The 20,454-nt window shown below is 39.8% G+C and overlaps 1 protein-coding gene across 1 annotated transcript in view; it reads left to right on the plus strand.

The window, feature by feature from the left end:
• Positions 1 to 20,454, plus strand: part of PELI2 (pellino E3 ubiquitin protein ligase family member 2) — a 163,603-nt gene that overhangs the window by 109,613 nt on the left and 33,536 nt on the right. Inside the window, exon 2 of the mRNA XM_010579867.1 lies at positions 6,646 to 6,775. Coding sequence (XP_010578169.1) covers positions 6,646 to 6,775 — 130 coding nt within the window. The remainder of the gene's footprint in view (positions 1 to 6,645; positions 6,776 to 20,454) is intronic.

The raw sequence follows: 20,454 nt of genomic DNA on the forward strand, positions 1-20,454 counted from the left end.
GAGGTGTCTTGGCCAGCAGAGTCTGAGGTGGGACTGTGTTTTTCATTCAGGACTTCCTCCAAGGTTGCATAAACCAAAGGTCTTGGATCAGTGGCTTTTGTTACTCAAAGGATGGAAGTCCTTTGCTTGCCCATGAGTTACTCATTGCTATAGTTATTACAGTAACAAAAACTCAAGGCTACTTTAGTTTGCTGCTGTAACTTCTTAAAAACGTTTTCCTTCAGAAAGAAAGAAAAATCAGATGGGAATCAAATCTTCTAGCACGTGAGCCTGCTGTGAAAAGGAAAAGAGAACAGGTTGTTTAGGTTCTTTGGTGGATTTGGCAGGAAGTGGAGGAGACTTGCTTTGACCTGAATCTCCCTTGCTGCGTGCATGGGGAGAATTTTAACTCTAAAGATGTTGGAACAAGATGAGGAGGCCTGGATTTTCCAGACTAACTGAAACAGAAATGTCATGGAAGGATTGGATCAAGTCTTCGAGTTGGGGATGAACTAGGTGACTCCTTGAAGTTCCATCTAGCTCTGTTTTCTGTTGTTCTGTGATCAGGGAGCAGCTGTACATTTTGCTAAAGGTACATGCGATGCAGTGGGGAAAGTGCGTCTTTGGAAGACAGAAGGGAACCTTCTGGTCAGTCTAGGCTTGTTGAGCTGCTTGTTGAGTGCCGGGGGATGATAATGACAAGGACGACAGTATCCTCCTTCCAACCTCCAAGAAACGTCAAAATTAAAGTTTTTTGTTGTAATCTGTTGTAGTTGTCTGAAGCACTACACTAGTGGTTCAAGAACCAGTCTTCTGTTCACTGCCAAAACTTTACAGGAACAGGCTGACAATTAACAATACCTCTGGTGATGTGGGGTGCTTCTGAGACAGAAATTGATGCATGCAATAATCAGCTGGAGGTAGGCTTAGACTTAAATTCATATTGAGTTAGTATCTGTAATACTGATACACAGTACCGGAGAATGGAGTTCAAAGGAGAATATAAACCAGTACTATCCTGTTGGTACAGAAGTACTACTTATCTTTGCTTTTCCTATTTGGCAACATTTCCCAATAAGATTAGGTTTGAGAATAACTTCACTGTTCTGTTTTACTGACATTCTCAGATAATTGGCAGACAGCAACTGCTTGTTTTATGAAGGTCTAATACAGAAAAACATATCTGGAATAAATATTGTCTTTAAAAAAAAAAAAGAGAAGAAAATCCCAAACCATTTGAGTTCTTTTGCTGAAGTAGCACATCAGTTCTCCTAGATAAAAAATGAATTGTTCAGTATGATACAAGGAGGGTGGTGTAAAGAGTATGAAGTACTGGCAGTGATATTACATAAAAGGAGGTAAAAGTTCACTTATTTTGTTGTCAGTGTTGCATATGTTGAAGCTTTCTGTTTGCATTTTGATATAAACTAGCATGTGACTTTAAGTCTGTGTTCAAGGGAGTAAATGTTAGATGCTTCAGCAGAAGAGGGCTTTCCAGTTAGTCAGGACTTGAGCGTACAGTCGTGAAAAGCTCTGGGGCTGGATGTTGCGAAGGTGAATAATGTATCTTTAGACTTCTAATGTTGTAGGTGTCATGATAACTATAGACTTGCAATACTTCCAGAGGAATCTCTCCTGCCCTCTGTGCCATTTTCCCCTTGTTGCTGATACAAGTGCTTCTGTGGCTTTGCAGTGAATTGGAGAGCGAGGAATTGATGTGGTTTAAAACTAAATTTAAAGCATAAATCTGGTTTTGTTTCCCCTTCATGTGAACAAGAGAGAGAAGTAGCAGGAACAAACTAGCAAATGAAAGGCGGGACTGCTGCTTTTAGCAGCAGGATTGGCCCACGCTAGTTCCGTAACGGTAAAAAAATGGTGTAAGCACAAACTGAATTTTTAATAGTGCAGAGTATATACTACTGGATAATACCAAATATGGAATCAGAATGTACTTAAACAGAAAAATTCACTCAAGCCTGACTTGACTTCTGCAGCTTTACTGTTTAGCGCAGCAAAGATGTGTAACAACTGAACTGTAGCACGTCATCTGTTCATGTAGCTAAGTCTGTGAAATGGGATGGTTTGCATCTAAAAATGACAAGGTGTGCAGTAGAACTGTTAGTAGTAGGTGAGGAAAGCAAACAAAATTACTCTTTTTTTTTTTTTTTTTGTCCAGGGGAAATATTACCTGTGAAAATTATGACTTGTTCAGTTTGTAGTCTTGTAGGAGGTAGGTTGCATAGGTATGGAGAAGTTCTATGATAGTTTGTATTTTCATAGCATTGTAACAAAAAATCCCAAACAAACAAACAAAAAAAGAGCTACATGCAGTGGCTTCTGTGTCTGGTAGCTAGCAGATACTTGCCTTAATTTTGAGGATTACTTCCCTGAGTTGAAGTCTAACTTTTCAAGGTGCAGGTCAAGATTTTTAGAGCTCTTGTCCTAAATAACAGAGCTCTTGTTTACTCTTTGCTGCTGGCTAAGCCTGATTCCTTTTAAAAAAAGCAAAACAAAACAAAAAAGCTTGTGTAACAAGCTGTCCCACAAATGGTTCAAAACTTGTTGATGATCTCTGAAGTAGTCAAGTAGGTTCCTACAAGACTTGTAGAAAATAGGAACTTGCCTCAGTGTTTGGACCGTGGGAGAGAGCGTGTGTGGTCTTGCTCTCCAGACAGCCATGAATCCATGCAGAGGAGAGGCTTTCATTACATATCCCAGCCATAGGAAAAACTTAATTGGAGTTTGCATTTCATTATATACCAAAGTCCTCGACTGTTTGATATAAATATGTAGGAAACTGGCTTTGATAATTATGGCGCCCATAGCCTATGCCAGCACCACTCCCTTATTTGCAAGGAATAGTGCTATCAGCAGAGGTAATTGTCCCATGAGGTTTCATAATGCTAGTTGTCCCAGTATTGCTGTCACTGAGAAGCATTTGGAAAAAGTATAGGGCTGCTCTTACCACATGCATTGGTCTGATGTTTTGGAACATCTGGGGAGCTTCAGAAGTGCCCTGTAGATCTGCATGTGAGCAGAATGGTCTCAGAAATGGTCATTCTGTCTCTGAAATTTAATTTCTCCTAGTTCATTTTATTAGTTGGAAACAACAGTTGTAGGCTTTTTGGTGGGATGGAGAGTTCCAGCTGCAGGTTGTCTTTGGTAGTGCTGTCCATCTTGTGCATGCTAATGTGCTGGTCCCTAAGGTGCCTCAGGCTTCTGGAGCTATTGGAAGGGTGCAGGGAGAAGGGAAATGGGCTGATTCTGGTGGAGCGGGGTTGTGGGAAGATTGTACAAGGAGCTTCTGTTCTGTTTATGAAGCTCCTGTTGGCTGTGGGGAAGCTCAGAGTCCCCCAGTGTTCAGTGTTCAGTGTTGGCCTTAGTCCTTGTCCCTCCTCTACCTGTGCAGTGCCATCTTGCTGCTGCCAGGGAGGAGGCAGTCGTGGCTCACCCAGGCACTGCTTGGTGGAACAGTTGAGAAAAATGAAGGATAGGAGAGGGCTGCTTCTCTCCCTATAGCTCCTTGTAGCAGTGTTTAGAAAAGCTGACTTGGCAAGGTGTGGGTGGCCATGCCTATATTCGTCCTCCTGAATGCTGAAACCCACTGTGTCCTGTGGGACAGCTCAGTTCAGTAAGGCAGGGACTTGCCCAGAAATGAATGTGGGTCTGCTGCTTCAAGAGCAATCTTCGTTGCGTGCTTACCAGGACACAGACGCTGGGTGAGCGCGTGGGTGCAGGTCCTGTAGTGGCTGACAAGATCCCATGGCATTAATACTGGTTCATTTGGTATGTAGACTGTTTAGGTAGTGGCAAGGAAAGGTGTGGCTCAAGTGCCATGGGGAGTGCTGGTTTGATGAACAAGTTGGGAGTCCTGGCCTAGAAAAAAAATGAAGGCATCTGCTGGCTGTGGAGAGGAAACAGGCAAGTTCTCTGACGTTCTTTTTTTCTCCTGTAAAACATACATATACCTAGTAATTGTCCTAGCTCTTTTTACCAATGTCAGATCAAAATAAAACTTGCAGGTCTATAATTAAAGCATAACAAATAGTAAAGCTACCACTCAATTCCTCCTGCCCTTTTGTGCAAATGAAATTTAGAAATTGGCACAAAGAAAACTTTCATGAAAACTTGTCAGTGCTAATCAGGATGAATGAATTAAACTTTCACTTTGCTTTTATTTCCTTCCTATTTAAAGTTTCCAAAATGCTTTTTAACCTTGAGTGGCTTCTTTCTTTCTCTTCTTTAAAAGACAATTAAATCCCACAGAGACCTGAAATGAAATCAAGTAGCCTTTCCCAGTTATAATTGTTTTGTGAACATGAGAAAAAAACCCACAAAATAACCCCACTAGCCTGGCTTTAACTTTCAGTGGAACTACTTAAATTCAGTACTGTTTAACAGTTACACAAATAAAAAAATTTTAATTAGAGAATATAAAGCTAGTGATGATACTACTTATATTTCTGAAGGAGTTATTGCTTTTTCGGGTTTTCAGATAAAAATACTTGTAGAAAGAATGTTGTCTTCAGGCAAGTTAAAACTTGCTAGCATATTCATGGTAATATAGTGTGTTTGAAAGAAAGCATGTGTATATATCTAGGAAGATTCAAGCTGCAGTATCAAATCACTCCTGTTCTGAGGGCTGGTATTGCCTGTGGATTGTACTGATATGTCTTTCTAGCAATTGGCCTCTTGTGACGAGGATCCGCTGTGTTAAGTGAGTGCTACTCTTGTCTTGTGTAGGGCTAATAACAAGTTTCTAGGTATGAGTAGGCCTGGCATGAAGTAGTAGTGACTTCTGTTCTTTTTCTGCTGTGTTGGGGAATCTCTTTTAATATTCCAGAAAAAATACAGTAGCCTTCCTTATGAAAATGGAAGTGGGAGAACAAGTTCAATTGTAGCCCAGCTGAAAGCCTCTTAACTTACTATGTGTCTCTAGCATCATGTATTAAATGTATATTTAAAAAAAAAAAAAGTGTCTTTATGTTCTAGAGTACTTAAATTTGAGATTATTTCAGTCCTTAAATCTGTTCTTTTGTGCTCACAAACATTCAGCAGTCCTGCAGTTCAGACCACCGGTATTTAGACATTGTGCATGTGAAGTTTTAAACTATTTTCCTGTGTGACACCAGGTGATCCTTACCTGAAGTAATCAGTAAGCCTTCTGCAGGGCAGTGCTCCAGAGCCTTAACAATGAGACCGCTTACTTTCATCCACTACCCATTTCTAATTTGCTTGCGAAAGGATACAAGGCTCTCCAAGTGCATTCTGTTGTAACACTAACTAGTTAGTTAGATATACAAAAAGTACAGATAAGAAAAAAAAAATTCTGGGTTACTGCATTGCTTTTCCTAGTCAGCTGTTGTCATAGAACTGCTCTTACAGCCTGAGCAGTGAGTGGCTCTTAGCCTTCTGCAAGGCTACAAACGAATGATTTTAACCTGTGGATAGTGCAGTGGATGTAGAGCTGAACTAAGTGTATCTCTAATCAGCTAATGAGTTCTCCTAACTTTTTTTTAACCTCTTTTGCTTTGCAGAGAGTTAGAGGAAGAGTTAAAGGTGACTTTCTTCTCTTTTCAGATTCTTTTCCTGACTGTGATGTTAGCTTTTAATCATAAAGACTGTAGGAGAGGGATATATGTGATCAGTGTAGAACAGACCCCACCAGAAAGACAAATGAGGTTTATAAGTGGAATAACATCTGTAGTTCTTCAGGCAAAAGTCTGAAATCTCTGAGGATCAGTTATGGAAGAGGCATCTATGCAGTAAAGCCTTGAGAGATCTTCATACACCAGCTGAGAGTTAGCAGGAATGTTGCAGGTGACAGTGCTGTGATGAGAAGTGTCTACCTGTCCTAAATATTCGGGATGGGGTGGTGGTGAATTCAATGCTTATGCATTGCAAAGGAATTTCCAGTTGATCCCTTCCCTGGAGAAGGAGCTATGTCCCCTTGAGGCTTAAGACTTCTCTGAATAATTAATCCGTTGGGTCTCTGTCCACAGAGAGAAATGAAAGAACTGTCAAAGGCTACTGTGTTACACCTGATAAAGGAAGTCATTAGTGAGTCTTCAGATACAGTCACATAAATTAAAAACACTTGCATCCTTTTTCCTTAATAATAGATGAAGCCTTTAGGATTAGAGCTTAAATAAAAGGGGAAAAAAAACCCCTCCACAACTAAAAAAACCTTACGTGGGAGTAGAGTAAAATTCCCCTTCACTTAGTTTTACTTGCCCAGGAATTACTTTGTTTTTCCAAATCACTCCTGTTCTTCCTCTTGTCTTTTCCATTTCTGCATGAGATGTGGGGAAGGGAGATGGTAGGGTAAAAAGCATTTTTAAAACTCCCCATGTTCTGAATTACAGAGAAGATTTGTTCTTCAAAATTCCTTTAATTCTAGAGGTGAAGAAGTATTTCTGTGGCTGAACAACTCTATTTCGTTTGTAGTTGATTGCCTTATTAATGATGAATAAATTTTCAACCATTGATGGGTAAAGAACGTTTGAATGTTCATAATTCAGGAAACAAAACTTATGCTTGTTACTTTTTTGGTTTTGCCCATGCATTTGACAACATCAGCATATTGTGGCCAAATTGCTGCTCTCCTTTTCTGTATTCCAAATTAGTGGTGGTTTATGGCAAACTCTTTTTTTTGTTTATTTCTAGGTATAATGGATCCCTCCCTAATGGTGACAGAGGACGCAGGAAAAGCAGATTTGCCCTTTATAAGCGACCTAAGGCAAATGGAGTTAAGCCCAGCACTGTTCATGTGATTTCTACTCCTCAAGCGTCGAAGGTATGTGACAGTGGAGCAAACCCTGTTTTTCTGATGATCCTGGGTGGAGAACAACTCATGTATTACTGATGATTTACCTTGGTGCCAGTTCATTCTGTGGTAGATAATTTGTTTTAATGAAAAGTCTGCAGTGGATTTTCTTTCTGGGCGTATATATCTTTAATTTTAATCCAGTTACCTGTTTAAAATAGTCTTTAACCTCAGATATGAGGGAATCTGACCCTTCTGGCCCTGTTCAGAAAGCTGACTTTGTCAGTGCTGACTGTTTTATCTGAGCCATACAGTAGTCAGGTGATGTAAATACAAAAAGTATTTTAATTTCTTTCTCACTGGAGTGTAAGATTCGTATGTCTCTTTCCTCTCCAGGAGGATAACTGACATGGTATTAAAAAAAGTCATGATCCCTCTGGGCCTTTCATTTTTGTTGCTAATAATCATATTGTATTTGTTTTTTACCTGAAGTTTAGTGTAGGTGAAGGAGGAAAAGCAATAAAGTAAATATATTAAGGTAGTAATTTATGAAGGAAGAGCAGTAAAGTAAGGATGTTAATATAGTAATATATTAACCCATAGAACTGTCCAGGTTACAATTCTGGTGGTGGAACATATTTCAAGCTCAAAAAGTCATGCTATCTCTTCCCTCAAAGCTGCCTTCCTAGAAGCAAAAAGTGACCAGAGTTTGGGCCAAACTGGAGGGGGAGTTCTGTGGTGACACTCACAAAAGTGGATGGTTTGCAAGAGGTGTACGTCACTTTTACAGAAATGTGTATTGGAGGAGAGGGAGAACCTACACAATTCTTAGAACTGTGTTGTCTAACTTAGATCAAGAGAAGAATATTGTTTAATACATAGTATAGGATTATGTTTTCTTTTATAATACATACCATACACAGTATAAAAGCTAAACTTACAAAATACAGAGTATCAAGCTTGTTTTTTTTAAAGATTGTATAGGGCCTGCCTAGTGCAGATAAATATGTAGTCTTTTGGATTAAAAGTGTCTGTAAATATTTTTCAGTGTTGGTATTCTCAAAAAGAAAGCATTTGTGAGTTAAATTTTCCTGACGAAATCAACCTTCAAAATAGGCCCTTAGTATATGTTTGTATGTTGGTAACTCTGGTCTATTGCTTAAAATGTAACAAATAAAAAAATGTGTTTTACATAGCTGGTGGAAATATACACATGTTCTCACTGGATAATCTTAAGCATTTGAACTGCAGATAGTATTTTGGCATTTGAGTTGCAAAATATTTAAACACCTGGCAGACACTGCAAGGTATCTGCTTAATGTTCATCTGCATTGTTATTGTGCAGATAAAATATGTTTGCTGTACAAATTAGTGCCCTTATAAAGATAGCATAGGGTCCGAGACATTAAAGCCCCTTCTTTGAGGATTTGGATTCAGGTAGATATGTTAGGTTGAATGTATGGTCTTGCACTTTCTCTGAACCCTTTTAAAAGAGCTTATGTGTATTTAGACTGTTGTCTGGGGCATGGCTGGTGGATGTGTGCCAGAACAGTGATGCAGTGGATTTCAGTTAGTGCTCTTTCGATGCACAGAAAGAACACTTATGTTTTAAGATGCTTTTGTAGGCTTTTCTGACATCTTAGATACCAGAGCCTAAATCTGTTTTACTAGGGATGGTTTCTGCATACAGCTTTTGTAAATGACTGCAGACACATAGACTAATAGAGAAAAGCTTTGCTGTTAGAAAATAATGTGCAACTTGACCTCAAAAATTTTGTTCTGCTCTCAAGTCTTTCAGTCTAACTCTTACTTAAGGAAGTTTAAAATGGTGGGAACTTGTGCTGCACAGGATATTAACAAGTTTCCTCCCTTTACATCCTTCCTTCTAACTTTTCAGATAGCAGTTCTCTGTTTTGCTTTGCTTGTCTGTCACTGTGTAAACTGAATCTTTGAGTAGAAAAAAACATGTTATTTTTAGAGTAGTGATGCTTTTTTGGGTGGTGGATTTAGCAGAGGTGGATAAAGGACTAACTGTCTCCATTTGTTTTGTCTCTGCTGTGGCATGGATGCTTGCAAAAGGTGCATAGCTGGTTTTGTGCTAATTGCATTACTGCAGCAGCTCAAGAACTGTAGCTGTCGCCAATTTTAATTTAGTGTGTAAGCCTGAAAACTGCAATAGATCGTAAGAGGATGCTTGTCATGTTCCATTGTCCCTGCTATGCAGGTGTCAAGGACAGCTGGAGTAGCACTGGTTTCAGTAGTAAATTTAGCTCAGCTAATTGCATATGAATCAGTGCCTTTTGTTTTTTCCACTGGAGTGCTTGTTTTTTGCCACGCTGCCTTCTGGAGGTGCTGAAGAAAATTTAGAATTGTTTGGCCTTCTGAGGGTATATGGGTATATTTGGGGGGAAGGCACTGCATGGGGTAATGAGTCTCAAGTTTTTTCAGAGTATTGTTAAAATATGCATGCATCTCTTCAACAGTATGCACTTGACTTTAAAACCTATTTTATTAACTATGCTTAGGTACCATTCAGGCAATTTTCTAGTGTCCCCTATTTTACAAAACTCAGACCGTTTGTTTGAGACTTTTTCCAGCATTGTCAAAATTGGTGTTACTGTAAGAAAGGAAGCTTAAAACTCTTATGCTGCCCCTTGTTTGTGTGTGTGTATGTGTCTGGGGTGGGGAGAAGTGTGAGGCTTTCATTAACTGCGTGTGAACCTTACTCAAGGTTTGAATAATCCCCTTTGCTAGACTAGAGAGTTTGTTTCAAAATCATCAAGTCACAGGAGAGGCCATTCTTTGCATTGGGGCTTGGGTCTTATGATGAAGAGGAAGGCTGTTGTTAGTCATGATCAGATGATCTGTGAAACCTTCCTCTGACTACCAGACTCTTAGGTGTGAGTTTGCTACTAGCTTATTGTGACATAGCTAGGATTGCTGAATTTTATTTTCAAGCTGTTAGAGCTATTTAACAAAATCAAAAGTTAGTTGTAATGTTTATTTTGTTTGGTTGAGTTGTCTTAACTGTTGCTTTCACGCACAATAGTTTGCGCTGTGGAACTCAAGTCTAGGTCTGCCGGTGTTGGAGATGATTACAAATTTTACTTCTGCAGAAATTTTCCAGTGAGTGCTGAACTTCAAGTGAGAGGGGGGTGTAAGTTTTCAGAATAATCACCTGGGAATGATGGGATGCTAAAGTAGAGTTTACTAGGTATTTTTGGGGGGATGTGGGAGGTTTTTTAAGGGTTTTTTGTGGTTGGGGGTGTGGTTGGTCTGGGGGTATATACATGTCTGACAGGAAAAGAGGTGTCTAACTGAAAACAAAACCAGCTTAATATTGCTGTAGAAAAATATTTGAGGACAGTATATCTTTCTTACAGATCTTAAGTAGGTGAATAATATGCCCTGTCTTATATAAAACTGTATGATCCCAATTTCTGCTAAGCAAAGGTGTTCATGTTCCTGTACAGATCCAATCTGTTGATTCAGTGGGCTGTTAGGTTAACACTTGCCCCTGTGCAAACACAAGTGGATCTTCACTCCTGTTTCCTCCTCTTCATAGCCATCACCAACTCCTTGTTGGATGTTGTTAGTTGGAGGAGTTCTTTTTGTGGAACAGTGGGAGATAACTCCCCCAGTTCCATAGAGGGGGAGCTGCTGGCTGCTGACATTAACAATGAGATTACTGGTGATACTGAACACTCAAGTCATGTTATCCCCCATGACTTTAGGTATGCATACATTTAGATTTCTTTATTGGTTTCTCATGCTTTGGAATTACACCCACGGAAGTGAAGCTTAGAAAAATGAAGAAGGTGCTTCACGTGCATTTGAGTTACTTGAAGTACGGCATCAGGAAGGGTGAGTTGTTGACATTAGCCCTCCGGGATGCCCTAGGATTCCTTTGGAAGCATGAATGAATTCTATTGTAACAGCATGTGCGATATTTGAGACCTTACAAAGTATTGAGTCAGTGGGCAAGAGAATATAACTAGGAAGCATTGGAAGTAGTCCTTTCTAACGAGTGACTGTTGTGCTTTGATAGCTAAGGAGTTGCATTCTTAACACTGACTTGATGGGAGGATCGCAAATGTCTTTTGATTTGCTGCAGAGTACAAAAAAAAAAAGCCACCTTTAATACCTTTTTATGGTGGTATGTCGTCGTATTTATTATGTCTGTCTGTCTTGGGATCAAAGTTTTCCTTTGGTAACCTGTGGTAGATAAAGACAACCTATTTTCTCCCCTATGAAATTACTATTTCAAGCTGACTGGGGAAGATCTTTCCGACTTCAAGTCCAATTACCTGCCGAGTTGGCTTCTGCTTTGTGCTATCACAACAGCAGCTTGTATAGTCACTGGCTGGGTTCCTGCAGCTCAAATCAAGTTTCATGCTGCTACTGGAGAAGAACAAAATGCAGCCATACAAATAATTATTAGGTTAGGGAGAGAACTACAATTTGTGCTTTGAGTGATGAGAGAAAATGAAAGTATAGGGTTCTTGTGATTAGTTATCTACTGTAGATATTGCATCTGCTTTGACGTACTTTGTGAATTTTGAGTAAAAAGACCAGAAATCCTTTTGGCACTGACAGCTTTTTGGTGTTCATTGTGGATGAGAGCTGTAGAGCTCAGCTGCTGTCAGGAGGATACTCTGTCTGTCAGTGGCTTCTCTCTTTCATATTGGGCTTATTTATGGTGTTATCAGTTCATGGAGCACTAATTTGTTCTGAAGTAACTTAATCAGATAGGTATCTTGAGTCCTGAGTTGTGCAGAGGCAGCTTTTTCTTGGTTCATCAGACTGAATCTGCTCGAATAATAGTTTCCTCGGTGTAATGTCCTTTTTTTTTTTTCTTCTATTAAGTGCATCATCTTAACGTGCTAAATCCCTATCCCTTGCCCTTGCAAATAGTAGGGAATGGTTAGAAGAAAATGGTTAGACCAATTTCATTAGTAGGGCTTAATAAATAACAACTGTTACTTGGTTTGAAGCTCTCCTTCCTGGGCTTTTGGGACCTATTGAGCAGAATGCATGTCAAAGGTTTTGGAAAATCATTTTACAGTGTTTTCTAACAAAAAACAGATGGTTAGTGAAGGAAGGGGAATTAAAAATTGCTGAGGACTACAACAATTATTTTTTTATGACTTAACGTTGTTTTTTGTTTTCATGTTCTCCCTTCAGAGGGTAGACAAAAGATCAAAAAATGCTTTCCTTGTAAATTCTGTTTAAACTACATCTGTTCTAAATCAGTATTTAGAGCAGATTCTGCTTGAATTTGGGTGCCCTTTGAAAGCAGAGGAAGGTGCAGTGATCACCAGGGGTAGTGTTAAGAAACTCGGGAGCATTGCATTTCCCCATACGCTTCCACTTCACTTCCTGCAGGGTGCCAGGCTGTGTAACCTGCCACTGCATGGTGTCTATCAGTTTGCAACTTCCTTTACCCTGTCAGAAATAACCTGGGGGAGTTTGGTCTTATGGTAATGGAGAAGTAGGTAGAGACTGTATCTCAGCTGAATTTCAAATGCTGTGGTGTAAGGTCAGATGCTGCAAACCTGTGCTGCCCATCAGGGAATGTCCTGAATTCTTCGTGCTACTGGAAAAGCAAGTAGGATATGTACTGCAGGCAGCAGAGCTGCTTGTTTCACTGAAAGGTAACAATTTCACTACTTTAGCTTCATGTAGCAAAACTTGTTTAAAACTAATTTGTTCCAGTTTGACTGGTTTCTGCATGCTTCCCCACTATTCTTCAGGATTTAGAGTGGAAATTTTGGACCACCTACTGTAGTGGTGAAGCTCTGTGGTGTTACCCATTTATTCTGTTTGGACTCTTAATTGGCTGAAATGGATCTCGTCTTAGCAGTGCATGTCTCCTGAGAGCTGGGCTGGTCTGAGCTTCCTAAAAGTTGGGAGACAACCTGCAACTGGTTTCAGATCAGATGAAGCTGCATGGCCTGAGCGTAATGTTTCTGCCTGCATGGTGGGTACTGCCTTTTGAACTTGCTGTTGGGGATAACACATCATTGCAAGTTGGCATTACTAAGTGAGAACCTCCCTAGAATATTAAAAAGTGATGACAATCTGCTGTTGCGTTTGAGGTGTTTGGATGGGCTGTGCTGCCACACAATTATGAACAGCCTGATGACTACAGGGGCTTGTATACAACCGTTGGAAGAGTCTGGGGCTGTTAGCATCTATAATACAGGAATTCCTAGCTACCGTTTTGGAAACGCGCTTCATCACCTCTGTCATGGAGGGACTTTACACAAGTCTGAAGTGTGACTTTTGCATTAGCTTTGAACTGCAAAGTCCCTGTAGAGAGAGACAGTTTGATTCTAGGCTGTATAGAACGTAGTTCTATAGCACCTATGGCACAGAGAGCCTGTCCTTGACTGAGACTTGTACCACAGAACTGAAGACAGATGTTCTGGTACTATGAAGAGGCGTAAGGCAGTGGGCTTCTTATTCTTGTGTTACCCTCTTTCAATGAAGTTGAAGGTTCTTGGAATGTTTGTTGCTAATGATATGTATATAGGTTGTTTATGCTCAAAAGAAAGTGTGGTGACAAGAGGAACATGCAGCTAATGATGTATGTGCTTTTCCTGTTATCTCAAACTGTAATGTCCAAACAAAATTGTCTTAAATGGACGGAATGTTGTGTTTTGGAAAAATAGGTAGCATATACTCAGTCACAGCAGTATGGAACAGCTTTCCCGGAACAGAGGAGTTGGAACTGCATCAAAGAGTAGATGAGGCTCCTATGCTCTAAGGCTTTGTTGAGAGGGGCAATTATTTTGAAAACACAGAAAGCAATTCAAGCTTCATGGGCCAACAGTAACTTTTCAAAGAAACAAACAGCTGCTATTCCTGTTTTACAAATTAGAAAATACTTATTTTCCAGAGTGCTTTGAGATTTTTTTTTTGATGGAAAGAACAAAATCTGAGTATTTCTCTTTTTGGGAGTCTTTTATGACTACATCTGTAAAATGAGTAATTTTATCTGTTCACTAAGTGAAGTACTAGAGGGGTGAGTGACTTGTGAGACTACAAGATTGCTCTTTCCGCACTTTGTAGGTCTCTTGTCTGAGATGTGTTTATGCTTTCTTTTAGATGCAGGACTACTTTGTTTTGGGATCCTGCTGTTTTACTCCTACTGAACACCAAAGACCTCACAAAGATTTTAGGAGAAAACAGGGAGTACTTTATCAGGATAATCTCTTTTGAAGGGATGTATCCCCAGCAAAGTGCTTATGATGATGCTTCATTCGCTGAATGCTCCAAGCTCTTTAGCACTGCGTGCAGAAATTCTGTTATCTGTGTTTGGCAGTCATAAGAGCAATTCAGATTTCTTTAGCACTATGGGTTTGCTTCTACAAGATCATTATCTTTTTTTTGATCATCTCATGAGCTGTCCTTCCATGAAAACAAGCTTGTCTAGCCATTGGGTCTACATCAGAGCTTGTGCTTACATGACCTCCATGCCAGACTATGTGTGTTGTGTACAGACTTGTCTTTAAATTCTACATATGTCTCTTGTCCATAGTGATTCTGCCAGTACTTCAGGAAGTTCTGGACTCTGCAGATGCCTGGTGTGAGATAATGTGTATGGTAATATATACTTTGGCCTTCTAATTTCAGTAACAGCAGATGCCTATCGTTTTGACTTGAGGAAGCTCATTAAAGGCCCAGCACTGCCAACTTGCTTGGTTGTACAATACTCTGTTTTCCTCCAGCTCCATATCAGTGTGAGCTCAGAGAGATCTCTCCTACACTGAGTTCACCACAGTCAGGGAATGATGGATGCTTTCTCCTCTGCTTTTTGATACTGCTAAGCAAGGAGGGGCATCAGTCCCTGTCAAGCTGAAAAACTGTGGATTTAGTGCACTGAAGTCAGATGTGCATATTCCCCCTGGAACTCTTACTCCAGTGACTACTGGCCTGGCATTTGACTGGTTGCTCATGAGAATGAGACCAGTGTCTCAAGTGATCTGTCTTGGACTGGGATCATTTAGAAGTGTTGTGCTCTCAGCCTTGGATGTTGACAACTACCACTTTTGTGGTTCCAGAGATCTCCCTGGGAACCATTCCTGTTTTCTAGGTTTAAGATACTGAGACATACTTTTCTTTCTCTTTTGCTCTAACCCAGGGTAAGGAAAGGGAAAGCAAACATAGGTTTGATTTTATATTTTTTTTTTATTTATTTAGTTAGTTTTCTTTCATGGCTCCCATGTGACCAAAGAAACTTTGGTTCCAGGGCTTGTTTTGTAGTTACCTGTAGCTGCACAATTCTGTTTCTCCTCCCAGACTTCTCAACTGTTCGGAGGCTTAGATGATAAAGCACTCCCAGTTTGCAGTTTTGATAGCTCTTGTGTCTAAACCAGTACTGCTCAGCTTCAGTGAGGGCTGTTCTGCAGCAGGGGAATCTGAAAAAAACCTGCAACTTTCCTGGAGATAAAAACCACATTTTATGCTTGCTTTGCAGCAAGGCAAACTTCTGGTTTTTATTGCTAGTTAATCTCAAATCTTAGTTAAACTTAACTGAAGTGATGCTTACTTTTGTAGGATCAGACTTCTTCTGGGAATCAGGACTTTGTGGGACCAGAGCATACACATTTACACATCCCTGATGATCAGAGTATTTCTGAACCTGTAACAGCTTGCTTGTTCCCCAGCTCTTTGGGGAATATTCTATAGAAGCTGTTCTTTGGGTAGGGGTTATGGCCTCTGAAGATTAGAGCTTCTGTTCCCTTCCCCAGTGCTCTTCCTAAGCAGCTACTGTTGCTGAAGCTTGATTTCAGCTGAATGAGATTATTCCACCTTTTTCTTCCCTGTCTTTATAAGGTATGTGCTTTCTTGAATGAGTTGTGCTGTCTTCAATATTGACATGACTAAATTCATAGGACCAGCAACTCCCCATCTTTACCACAAATGGCCAAAGGTTTGATAATCCTCTAGCTGTGTTAAGACCCATTGTGGTCTCTCTTGTGTTGAGATGACTGAACCATTCCTAAAGAATGGTTCAGCTCCTGAGATTGGCCTTAGTTACATGTCACTGGCATAACATAACGCTACAGCTGAAATATCTAGATGCTGTACTTAGAAGAAAAAACTGTCCTTCAGTCCTTGGCTTAAGTGTGGACTCTGGGAGGCTTTTTTGCACAGCTGGGTCTTTCGGTAGTTCTGCTTGGAGTCCCTCACTGTATGGGGTGGACATAAGCTGATCACACCCAGCCAACCTCTCTCTTTGAAGCTCTTTCCTTCACAGTATTTTGACTATGCATCTGTTTAACATGCAGTCTCTTCCTGAGTCCAGAATTCCAGAAGAGGTGATTAAGGGGATCATGTGGCTGAAAGAAGGTGAGGGAGAGGTGTGGTTTTGTGCTTGAGGTTTTGGAGTGCTTGATGAGTGTTATTAAAGCAAAACTTTTTTTCTGTACTGCATGGATGCAAAAAAAGTGCATGAATGGTCAAAAAAGTCTTTAACAATTATGGGCTGATTTCTCTAATTTGCACATTTGATGGCACTGTACTTTATATATCCAAACCTTACTAGTCTTGAATTTTCTACAAAGCAGGTTTGGAGGAAATATTTAATAGGACAGTGACTGCAAACCCACAAAAACTGGAAGGAGCTCTGGGGGGGCTTTGTGGATTACTTTTGACTGCTAGCCTTCATATAATGACATTTACTATTACAAACTTCAGACAATAGACTACTGTGTAAGACACGCAGAAATTTTTCCTCCTCCCAGTTTTCTTTTGCTAGCATTTGTTTTTCCACACCATATTCTTTTTGCTTCAGCCCACCAAAGAATCTTCCACTGCTGAAGGTCAGCAATAAGGCAGTGCCTTGGTGGTCCAGGTGGGAGGCAGGAAGGAACAAAGTTGACCTCGCTACAGCATGGGCAGCTGCTCTTATTTTTTTCCAAATGAAAAGCTGGCCTTGAAAAGCTGGATTGTGAAACTTCTAATAGCTCATAAAGTGTTCTTCCTAACTCATCCCTCTCCCTCAAAGCTTTCTCAAATCTTACTGTTTGGTGTTTTGTCACAACAAATGGCTCCATTGCTGCTTGAGTGTAATAAATAAACTGTAAGTCAAAACAAAATGTTGGCAATTTTGTGCAAGAGAGAGACCATGTTAAATATCTTAAAATATCACTCTCTTATGATCTTGACTGTTACTGGGAAGGTCTAACACTAGTTTCCTTGGTTAAAAATATCTTGATTATTTAATGTTGTATCTTAGTATCTTTGTACTATAGTAGCAGATACTGCTGGAGTTGAGCATATTACTGTCATTATGTGATGCATGTGAAAAACAGGACTCTTCCTGAGGAGCTTTTTTTCCTGGAAATAATATAAGAGGATTTCATAAAGGAAAAGTTGCATATCTGTTAAGTTCTTTTAGATGTGTAAATTTACCCAAAGTCTCAAGTAGATTGTGAAAAGATCAGGCTATTGAGTTAAGGTAGTCCCATTCATTACTCTTAATTCAAAACTTTTCCAGAACTGTTTTTGTCAAATGCCTATGTAATGTACATATTTAGATGATGCAACATATGTTTTACAGCTATTTTTCTAAACTGGTTTTATGGCTTTTGCCATGGAACTGTTTTAAGGATTGGGAAAAAAGAAAGCATTCCAATCGTTATTTAAAGAATATCGGATTTTTTTTTTTGAGAGAAAGAATTTGTAGCTTTAGTGGATATAAAACTTTGTACCCAAATTTTACAAATGTAACGAGTTAATTCAGTAAGTCTAAACAGGAGTATATGTTCTGTACCTTGTAGTTTGTTCCAATATTGGATGTTGGACAACAACTGCTTCTTTACAATCCATTATTAAAACCCTTTGGCAGAATGCTTTTCTTCCTGTTGGCTGTGGGGTTTAATTCCAGCCCTTCAAGTTCAGAAGGCTTTTTCCTGGGGAGTTGGTGTGAGGAACATTCCCAAATCCTGACAGATCAGCCTGCACCTCCCCTGCAAACCTCTGTAACATCCAAGTTCATTTCTAATCCTTAGTGCTCTAGGATTAATCTCCCTCTATACCAGTACCTGCATACTTCCGCTGCCCTGTCTGCTATTGCCTTAGTTCCAGTTTTTGTCATTTTGTAAACTCTTGATGTGTAACACTGTCTAATGCTTTGGAAAGTCGACATTTGTGAGATGATGGTGGTGAAGCAGTGGCATTGCATCACTTGATTCCATCACCTTCAGGAGGGATTTCCCTTCCTGCAACCCCTTTCTCTCTCTAGATGAAGATGTACTTGCTAAGATGAAAAAGTAGGGCCCTGACTTTGTGACTGTGTGAGTAAACACTCAGGAATTCTGTGTAGAAAATACTCTGATTAAACTTTAGCCATACTGATAAACAAAAATACATATATGCATACCAAATACAGATGACAAGAGGGAACACCGTCATATAGTGTGGCAGTATGAATGTACTGAGGTTTTTTTCAGACTGAAGTAGTAATTTGTTTTACTTGGTGGCAGTGAAGGTAACCACATTTAGCCTTAAAAGCACTAAACCCACTTTGAAATAGGAGTGTAGAGGCACCCTCTTAGGTCAGAGAGTTGGATGGCTTCAAACAAATCTCTGAAAAGGATTAGACTTTGGAATGTAACAAACAGTACCTCTGCTTCAGGTAGGATGGCGGGCTATGCAAATGCTGAGAGATGATAGTTCTGTCTCAACAACCAAATGTTACAGCTTTCACAAAGCAGTAATCCTTTCTGTTCTAGTGTTTGCCATGTAATGCTTAGCTGCTGTGTTGATGGCCAAGCATTAATGTGAATTAGATGATCTCTGATACACAAATAGTCTTGCTCTCAGCTGTAAGTGTAACAGTCCTGCCTAGAATGCCCTGAATAAGCCACTTTGCACTAGATAAAAACAAAACCCCACAACAGTGCTCAAAGCTAGATACAGTGGAGATAGTCCATCACTTTGGCAGCATGGCTGTTTCAGCAGCTCTTACTTGTGGAGGTCATTGAAAGGAGCGTCAGGGCCATTAAGGCTGGGCTTGAGTCTGAGAGTGACACCTCAGTAGACATGCTTGCTGTATGTGTGAAGATGCTGAAGCCTTGCCTGTGCAGGTTTAGTCTACATGCTGGTGGAGTCTAGAAGGTGGCTCAGCTGAGCAGCACATGCCTGTTCTAAAGCAAACTGATTTGATCAAGGCTGCATTGACTAAGTAGCAGCTTAGACATCTGATGTGTAATGGTAGGTCATACCAATTTAGGTATCTTAATTGCTGATTTAACCCCAGCTGAAAATGACTCCAGAAGGAACTCGAGCAAGTTTGGGTATAGTGGATGTTTGACATTTTGGGAGCCTCATGTAATCTGTTGTCCTTCAGTAGTTTTTCTGCCAAACACTGAAGGAGTGTCTGCAGAGTCATTTTTTTCTGTACTCCTGCCAAGATTCAGATGCTCTTTGTTTTGAAGTCAAGGAAGTCGTCTTCAAGGAAATGTCATACCCAGAATCGTTTGTTAGTTGTGCATAGCTCTGCTTATACTTAGGGCTGGCTTTATTAGCCCTGAATGCTCTGTCTTAAAGGCAGTACTTTCTTGGCTTTCACTTGCCAACTTGTGAATTGAGTTATTAGTACTAGTAAAAGTTCATAAATCACAGATACCTTGATTCTATCTAAAGCAGCATGTTTAGTGTTCCAGGATTGTCTCAGTCTCGTGTTTCTCAGGCTTGATCAACAGAAAGGAAACAGAACACTTAGGATACTTGTTACAAGTACATAATGTCTCTTCTGTATCACTTGTATAACTTTTCCCATTGTGTGTCAATATGTATTTGAAGGACAATGAAGGTAAAAAGTAGGTTTTCTTTAAAATGGAAAACCTCTTCTGAATATTAAGGACTCACAGTCTCATTTCAATGACTGGCCTAAGTCTTCACATTAATTTGACATGATGGTTTGCTACTTATGCACTTTATTTTGGGGTTTGGTTTTTTTGCTTATGTATTGGTCCAGATACCACACTCCTTTTGTTAACTAAAATAGATGACTAGTGTTAAAGGAAACTTGCAACCTATTGTGGGGGGACATGCAATTTACAGTTGCAGCCCTTTTTCATGAAGCATCTCGGATATATTTAAATCTATTTACTTAGTGCCTGCTAACTATAGCCAGTATGATGTTTGAATGCTCTTTCATGCAGAGTAATGGAAGACTTGGAGTGGAATAAGAGTCACCTTTGATGGAATTTGCTAACATAACTTTGTCAACAGCAGGGAATTGTATACAGAATAGAAAGGCCAAAAAGGTACTAAATGTCTTAGCATTGTCAGTGCCATATTAATCTGACTTATGATTGTGCCTTGCTGTAGTAGTTCTGTATTAATAGTTTGTTACACTGAGTGTATGTTTTGCTCCACATTGAGGGGGGAAACACCTTGCCTTTAAAATAGGGATTGTGGCTATATTAAAGTGCTTTTGACAGAAACTGAGATTGATACGTTTCTGGGGCAGGTCATCTTCTCATCAAGTATGCAGTTTGGTTGTATGTATGTGTAAACAGAGTGAAAACTTGCTCTCTGATGTGGTGTTTCAGATGAATTGCTGCAAAGTTGTTAGGTTGGGAGTTAGTTCCTAGCTTTGCCAAGATTTTAAAGCATTCAAAATTAGGGCAGAGGGGGTTGCATTAAACTCTTAAACAATTGACATACAGGATCGGGCTGTGACATAGTTT

Source organism: Haliaeetus leucocephalus, unplaced genomic scaffold (assembly GCF_000737465.1).
Source record: "Haliaeetus leucocephalus isolate CR32 unplaced genomic scaffold, Haliaeetus_leucocephalus-4.0 Scaffold678, whole genome shotgun sequence".
Lineage (NCBI taxonomy): Eukaryota > Metazoa > Chordata > Aves > Accipitriformes > Accipitridae > Haliaeetus > Haliaeetus leucocephalus.